The following is a 7,263-nucleotide window of genomic DNA, read 5'->3' as shown; positions in this document are numbered from 1 at the left end:
TTACAAAAGACATTGAGTTTTAATTAATTATGTTTGTCCTAGTTAAGTGCAGAACTTTCTTGGATTTTTTACACATATTTGTATAGTTTTGAGTTCATATAAGTCTTTTCATTCTTTTACGCTGTCTGTATCGTTTTGAAAATAAAACGCTTTCTCCTACGTCAGCTCACCAAGATGGCGTTTGCGATTTGACGAAAATAACGTCAAAAATGGCGGAACATTTCAACGAAAGTTTATATCAAAAAACACATTCTTAACGAAGGAAGGGCAATGATAAAAATAATAGTCAACAAATCAGATTACATTCGATTTATATTCTACTTCTCTAAATGAACAGGATGATACTTTTATCCCCCACAGACCCTTCTGTACTGCATTGCCGTTGATTCTTTCATTAAACGAAATTCAATCGATTCCGGTGAGCTGAACACACACGGTACACCCGAACAGTATCCGACCCGGCGTGGGCTGTCACGAAAAGTTACGACGCGGGATGGTGGTTGTTTGTTTTACTTCCTATGAAAGAATTTATTCATCATCCCAGTACTGCAGCATTAACACAGGACACAAGATGGTACGTGCCTTAGAATGGAAGCAGATTCATCCTTTCGCTGTTTACTTCTTGGTCGGCATGGACAGCTCAGCGATGGCCTTAGCTTCGGCTAAAAATGCGACAAGAAAAGCGCGTTAGCATGTCGTGCTTGATTCGCTCACGGGAGGCAAACGGCCGGTCACTTACCTTCCTGGTTTCGCTTCTTCTCCTCGGCCAGCTTAGCGTCACGGATAACCTTCTGTTGTGCTTCGATTTCGCGAATGCCAACCTCACGCTTAGCCAGGCGCTGCTGATGGTACGCACCGTAGGCAACTCCGACGACCAGGAACGACCAACGGCCAAACTGTAAAGATACACAAAATCCAAATTACGTCACTCTTCCTTGTAGGGAGCTCAATCTTCTCCGCTGCTCTTGCTCCGGAACACTGGCCAGCTGGGTAGGCGGAAATCCTCCCGGAACCGGGAGCAGCTCCGGCAAAACATTACATAATGTTTTGGTAACACGGCGGGTGGCGAACGGACCTGCGGTGGCCCAACCACGCCAGACCACGCACTTATGCCTTACCCGGATCAGTGGGGATACGCGGACTGGAGCACCAAGATCAGCCATTTCGGATTCTGCGGGAAACGAGTTTGCGGCGATACAGAAAAATAGACGATTTTCTGGCGCAGTACAATTGCAATCGGTCCGAAATGGCAGAATGTGAAAATTTGACAGCTGACAGGCATGTTGAAAAATCGATGCAGGGTTCGTGGGACGGATGGATTTGGATTTATCGACGAAAAAATAGTTGGTCGTAATTATGGTATTTTCTTGGGAATCGTATAAAAATGCTTTGTTTATTTCATAAAAGGCGCAATAGTAATTATCTAAAATGCTATTTTTTTCTACACATTTTATTAATTTCGTTTGATTGTTTGCTTTCATCGATTTTCATTGAAGGACAGCTGATTGCTTCCATCGATTGCTTGACAGCGGCAACGTAAACATTGGTTTTGCCGCTGTTGCGTAAAATTAAAACATATCTGGCCCATACTCTGCACACGATCGTTTTCCCGCCGCCGGCAACACAAATTATGAGCTCTCTCAGGCGTGAGGTAAGTGAAAATGGCAATAGTTTTCCTCCTCCCGTAGTTTGTGCCCACCTAACGCAAGCACGTTTTCCTCTATTGTAGGCCCTTCGTTGGTACAAAATATTGCAGCGTACCAAGAATGAGGTGTTCTCCGGTGACTTTCGTACCATTTCCGCCGCACGGCAACGCATCCGGGAAGAGTTCGTCAAGAACAAAGATATTAAAGATGAGAAGCAAATTAAGGAGGTAAGTAAGAACGGCTGTCTATAATTATCCCACCGGGACAGGTGTACTAACGAAGGTCCGAGTGGGTGTGTTTGTGTGTCCCGATCCAATAGAAGATTCAAATCGCCAAGGATGTCGATGTCGAACTGCGCCGATCGGTAGTGCAGGCGGTGAGGAAGCAGCCGACCCTGTTCGGTAAGTCGTGTGTGACCGTTGGTGGCCGATGGCCAAACATCCGGCCCGCTGTACTTACGATGAGTTTTATTGCGTTTGCATCATTTACAGAGGCTCGCATCACGCCCGACACGAGAAAGATGGACAATGTAATGTTCGATCCGGACGCAGAGCTACCTCCCCCTCGGAGCAAAAAGTGTAGTGATAAAAAATCGTAAAATGTATGTCTTCCACGACCGACACGGGGCAGCGGGCAATCGGTCGGCGCACCATTTTTCGGTGTAAGCGACGGTGCCCCTTGTTTGCGTGTGTGTATGTTAGCGAAATTGTTACCTGGTATCAAGAGGTTCTTAGCTCATGGCATTTCCCAGTAGACGGCAATTCTTAATCCCAACGATGATTACTTACCTAAATTCGAGCCTGATACGGTCAAGTGGTTGTTTCTAAATTGCTCTCCCTCTTTGTTGTCCTCTCAATTTAGCGTTAACATCCTTCCACACGGGAGAATATGGTAGATGCAATTATGGTTCCATATCTTAACATTATCTTAACCGAGTGTTGGTAGAAATTTGAAGCTAATTTGAGTTTATTGAAAGCGACAGCGGGACCGACGAAAGTGCGCGACGCTTGAACGGAAAGGTATTAGTGATTTACATTGTTAAAAGGCCTGGTTTTGTTTGCTTGTTAGGCACCTCATCACCTCATCCCGTAAATTTTAAGCAATAGACATATTCAAAATAAAATTTTGATGTTAATGTTTAGATTGCCCTTGCAAGCAACAAACTGCTGATAACAACTATCTGCGTATTGTGTTTTTTTTTTTTGAGAATTACTGAGAAGCTTTTGAGTTTTACAATCCTGTGTCGGAAAATTGTATTAGAACCACCATAATGGACGTGATCGCTGCAACGGCCTGCGGAAAAGGAGGTACAATTTGATTTTCAAAGGAATCTTATCGCCAATAGTGATAGGAAAAATGAAGATTTTGTTGGAATCGATTCCGGCTAGCTCAGAAATTTTCTGGAATCGATTCCGGATAGTAGGTCCGGAATCGGCTTCGAAATCAGAAACGGTTCCGGAATCGAAATCGGTTCTAGAATCTTTAACGGAACCAGAATCAGAATTGGAATCAGGTCCGGAACCATAACCAGGTCTGGAATCGGAATCAGGACCGGAATCAGAATCGGGTCCGGAATTGGAATTGGCGCCGAAATCCGAATCGGCTTCGAAATCGGAGTCGATTTCGGTATATCAATAAGAATAGGCGTTTGGGTCCTATGATGTTACGTATTGATAGCTGCTCCAAATTTACTTGTACACGATCCATCCTCATGGCGATTCCCGGACTTATTACCTATTTAAATTCAATAACTGATTCTAATTGCGGAGCTAATTCCAATTCTGGAGTCAATTCTGATTCCGTTTCTGGAGTAAATTGCGATTCCCTAGTCGATTCCGATTCCGGAGCTGATTCTGATTCTGAAGCCGATTCCGATTCCAGACACGATTTTGATCCAGATTCGGCTCAGGAATCAGCTGCGGAATCGGCTCCGGAATCAATTCCAGCATGGGAATTGATTGCAAACACGGAATCGGAATCGGGCAGGTCCGATTCCGATTTCCCACCACTAGTCGCCAACAACGTCACTTACGTTTGAGATGAGCTTCATGTCCAAATTTAACATTCCACACGCCTGATGGACATCATGCAGGTTGGAGATCTGCGAGATGAAATGTTCAATCTGTAATGAAAGGGAATAAACAACCATGAAATCGCTCGCTGATTTTGGAGGGGCAAGCGTTTGAACCTTACCGCCTCGTTCAGTTCTACGCTACATGATATTCTTTTAATTCTGTACAACATAAAAAGCGCCTTTTGATTCTAAAAAAAAAATCAATCGGAAAAGGGAAAGCTAAGACTTGTGCACATACTCCGACACGATCGTTATTTCTTAAAATCAATCATCACCTCCTGTTGTATTAATCGATTCGGATAGGCTATCAAGATGTAGAAGGAAAACTTGGATGCCGCGTACAGAAATTTCATAAATATCGTTGTGGGAGTGAGCGTGCCGAGCTTGATGCTCTGGTAGAACTCGAGCAGCTCAATATTAACGCTAGCAAAGGCGGCAATCACAATCAGGATGATAACGATGCCAAACTTTTCACTCAAACTACCGGCCGTCTGCACCGTACGGACGTGCAGCAGGCGAAGCTGTTCCAGCTGGTCCAGGCGACTGCTTTCCATCTTCAAGGATTCGCCCAGTACATTGTATATGAGTGGTTTACCGCGCAGCTGAACCGGTGGTTCCATCGCCGATCCTGGCAGCATGTTCAGGAACCGTGCCAATCGTTCATTCATCTTTCTCAGAATCGACGTTAGATGAACAAAGACGCAGAAGTACTGGTTCAGTATGAGCGAGCTAACGACGAATGGAACGGTTTGCGCCATTACGTACGGGATCGTAGCAATGTCCCACAGGATCGTGGTCATTACAATCGGCACGGTCAGGGAGGCAATGCAGTATAGGGCCAGCAGAACTTTGGTCACGTTTCGGTACCAGATCGTCGTCTTGCAATCGCGTTGGTGAGCCGTTTCCTTCATCAAGTGCAGCACTTCCTCGAAGTAGCCCTCGTACTCGGCACGACGCTGCTCGCAACCGATCATCATGTTGCCCGTAGTCAGCGTCTGCAGTATGCTCACGATGTAGTAGAGAATCACGATAAAGATTGGCACCTTCGGTTGGTACATAATGTGGGGAAAGTAGTAAAACATTGTAAACTGAGAGGCAACCACTGCGACCGTTACGCACGTGGCAAATGCGTAACGGAAACATATGATTACTCTAATGCGAACACTGCGCGTGGAGCAGTTGCGCTGGAACGCCGAAAGCGGATACGGGGCAAGTGATAGACACTGCGAGAGGCGCATCGTAGGGCTGATGTTTTGCCGAAGCTGATGCCGCAATCGGTCTATTTCCGTGTCGTTCCAGGCCATTGTTCTAAACGATACTAAAGCTACTAAAGGTTTGTGGGCTAGAATCGTCTAGCGGAAGCCACGCATTTGGTTACGTGGGGCTTGTTTAAAATTAAAAATTAATACAACATGTTACAACCCTGGGATTTGTGCATGTGTGACATATAGAAGTACCATCACGCAATTTTTCAAACAAGCCGAGCTTAAGGGAGTTTAAACGCAGGAAGTTCCTGTCCCGGTAGCTTCGTCGTATTTGCGTTTTGAATTGAATGCAGCATTGATGAGAGTGTAGTATTACTTACCGTCATGTTTTGTTCGCTGCTCCAGGAACATTTGAATTCATGCAGCAGCAGCATGGTACGCTCATTCTGCAACGAAAAGCCAAGTAGCAAACAAATGATAATGAAGTCGCAACCCATTAATTGATGCACCAGTTTCAAACAACCTCCTGCTGGATGGAATGGTTTGAGGTGGCAATGACAAAGAAGAACGTAAAGTGTACGATCGCGTGCAGGAATAGCACCCACAAGCAGTACTCTGGCATCACGGGATGGCTGATGTTGTGGTACAGCTCCAGCAGCAGCATATTGATTTGGATGAACGTGGACAGCACGATGATCAGCATCAGCACGCCGAAATGTTTGTTAGCAGCGCGAGCCAACCTCATCAACGCCATATGCATCGTGGAAAGCCGCACGATCGTTGCTACGTCTAGAGGCGAGGTTTCTCTCTCCTTGCCCTCCTGCAGCATGATGTAGCTGATCGTCGTATGTTTCCCGTACGTTCGCCGTGGATCTATCCTATCCTGTATCGTGATCTCGCGCAGATTATCATTCAAACAACCCACTATGCCAGCTATAGACACTAGCAACGCTCGGTAGAGAAGGATGTACAAGGCTATCGTTACGTACGGTGCTAGATAGCTAACGTTCAGTAGGGTTGATACGGGATGTTCCGTACTTATCCACACCGTAACGGTGATAATGAGCGCGTGGAGCCCGTACAGTAGAAGCAATCAATTCGTAATTGTTGTGGTCCGATCAGACCTAGCCTTTCTGTCTACCTGGGTGTGCCACTCACCGACAGCAGTCGACGGCTGTCGTATGATGTGTGCGTGAGTTCCCGGGTCGCTGACCAGAGAAGCAAAAGGGGGGGGATAAGGGAGCGAAGAGAGAGAGTAGGGACATTCGTGCGGCTGAGCTAGGGCAGATAGGATTGAACACGGGCCCGTGGATTAGTAGTATATAATTATGGAATAAAGTTTTTATACGTTATGTCGATGCAAAGTGAATCGTCTTCGCCGTTGTAATTACGTCCATGCATCCGACATAAAAGTGGCGACGAGGTTTTTAAAGTGTTATTTATTCAATTTTTAATTTATTACTTGTGTGTGTGAAAAATCGGACACACAGTTCCGCCATCGCGTTGCGTTCTTCGTGCTCGTTACCATTAATCCGCGTCGTAAAGTCTTTCGCGCGTCGATCTGTGTGAAAAAAATTCCGCCGTCAAGGAAAAAGCGCAAGATGAGCAGCCCCGGAGGAGACCCACCAACGGAGGAGCAACGACGTTTATCGGAGCTGTTCAACACGGCTTCCGTGTTTAACTACCAGCCAGCCGCACAATCCGCGAACCCGCCATCGCAAAATGCTGCCAACCCGCCATCATTGGCCCCAGCTGCATCAGCATCATCAGCCGAAGGGACGATCATGTTGCAAATGCTAAGTCTGATGCAGCAGCAAATGAAACAGCAGCAGCAAATTATGGCTCAACTACTGCACCAGCATTCTCATCCAACACCACAGCAACAGCAGCAGCAGCAGCAGCCACCTCCCGCAACACATAATCCAGAACATATTATGGATGTCTTAGCGAATAGCATCAGTGAGTTCAGGTTCGAGGCTGAGTCTGGCGTAACGTTCGAGGCATGGTTTTCACGTTACGAAGACTTATTCGCAAATGATGCCTCCCGGCTCGATGAAATGGCCAAAACCCGATTACTTGTGCGTAAATTGGGAACAGCAGAGCATCAGCGTTTTATAAGTTTCATTCTGCCCAGTTTACCGCGAGATTTATCGTTCAATAGTACAGTGCAGAAGCTTAAGCTTCTTTTTGGCCACGCAGAATCAGTATTGAGCAAGCGGTACAAATGTTTGCAGATCGCAAAATCAGGGGGAGAGGACGTTATAGCTTACGCCTGTAAAGTAAACCGAGCATGCGAGAATTTCGAGTTGGCAGGTATGAGCGAAAACCAATTTAAATG

At 46.1% G+C, this 7,263-nt stretch overlaps 3 protein-coding genes across 4 annotated transcripts; 1 reads left to right on the top strand and 2 right to left on the bottom strand.

The window, feature by feature from the left end:
• Positions 1 to 500: 500 nt before the first annotated feature.
• On the bottom strand, positions 501 to 1,280 carry LOC1270199 (ATP synthase subunit e, mitochondrial). Its single transcript, XM_308877.5, has 3 exons — positions 1,119 to 1,280; positions 740 to 896; positions 501 to 662 (listed from the first exon to the last, which is right to left on the bottom strand). The coding sequence occupies exons 1-3, from the start codon at positions 1,161 to 1,163 to the stop codon at positions 616 to 618; spliced, it is 249 nt and encodes an 82-aa protein (XP_308877.3). The 5' UTR covers positions 1,164 to 1,280; the 3' UTR covers positions 501 to 615.
• A 214-nt stretch (positions 1,281 to 1,494) lies between these two features.
• LOC1270200 (complex III assembly factor LYRM7) lies at positions 1,495 to 2,822 on the top strand. Of its 2 annotated transcripts, XM_308878.5 has the most exons (4): positions 1,495 to 1,651; positions 1,730 to 1,873; positions 1,966 to 2,047; positions 2,138 to 2,822. In XM_308878.5, exons 1-4 carry the CDS (start codon positions 1,631 to 1,633, stop codon positions 2,242 to 2,244), a joined length of 354 nt encoding a protein of 117 aa, XP_308878.1. In that variant the 5' UTR covers positions 1,495 to 1,630; the 3' UTR covers positions 2,245 to 2,822. The 2 variants fall into 2 exon arrangements, with proteins under 2 accessions (XP_308878.1, XP_061503092.1); XM_061647108.1 differs by having other exon boundaries at positions 1,966 to 2,822.
• A 26-nt stretch (positions 2,823 to 2,848) lies between these two features.
• Positions 2,849 to 4,697, bottom strand: LOC1270201 (putative gustatory receptor 59f). The gene is made up of 4 exons (XM_061647113.1): positions 3,996 to 4,697; positions 3,835 to 3,908; positions 3,679 to 3,802; positions 2,849 to 2,939 (listed from the first exon to the last, which is right to left on the bottom strand). The coding sequence occupies exons 1-4, from the start codon at positions 4,695 to 4,697 to the stop codon at positions 2,877 to 2,879; spliced, it is 963 nt and encodes a 320-aa protein (XP_061503097.1). The 3' UTR covers positions 2,849 to 2,876.
• Positions 4,698 to 7,263: the final 2,566 nt, after the last annotated feature.

This window comes from Anopheles gambiae, chromosome 2 (assembly GCF_943734735.2).
Source record: "Anopheles gambiae chromosome 2, idAnoGambNW_F1_1, whole genome shotgun sequence".
NCBI lineage: Eukaryota > Metazoa > Arthropoda > Insecta > Diptera > Culicidae > Anopheles > Anopheles gambiae.
This window is presented reverse-complemented; position numbering and strand designations above follow the sequence as displayed.

Coding starts and splice junctions, on each gene's coding strand:
- LOC1270200 (XM_061647108.1), top strand. CDS start 1,631: ATGAGCTCTCTCAGGCGTGAG. Junction 1,652..1,729: donor TGAGCTCTCTCAGGCGTGAG/GTAAGTGAAAAT, acceptor CCTCTATTGTAG/GCCCTTCGTTGGTACAAAAT. Junction 1,874..1,965: donor ATGAGAAGCAAATTAAGGAG/GTAAGTAAGAAC, acceptor CCGATCCAATAG/AAGATTCAAATCGCCAAGGA.
- LOC1270201 (XM_061647113.1), bottom strand. CDS start 4,697: ATGATGATCGGTTGCGAGCAGCGTCGTGCCGAGTACGAGGGCTACTTC. Junction 3,803..3,834: donor GAACTGAACGAGGCGGTAAG/GTTCAAACGCTT, acceptor AAAATCAGCGAG/CGATTTCATGGTTGTTTATT. Junction 2,940..3,678: donor ACATGAAGCTCATCTCAAAC/GTAAGTGACGTT, acceptor CCTTTTCCGCAG/GCCGTTGCAGCGATCACGTC.
- LOC1270199 (XM_308877.5), bottom strand. CDS start 1,163: ATGGCTGATCTTGGTGCTCCAGTCCGCGTATCCCCACTGATCCGG. Junction 897..1,118: donor GCGTATCCCCACTGATCCGG/GTAAGGCATAAG, acceptor GTATCTTTACAG/TTTGGCCGTTGGTCGTTCCT. Junction 663..739: donor GAAGAAGCGAAACCAGGAAG/GTAAGTGACCGG, acceptor TCGCATTTTTAG/CCGAAGCTAAGGCCATCGCT.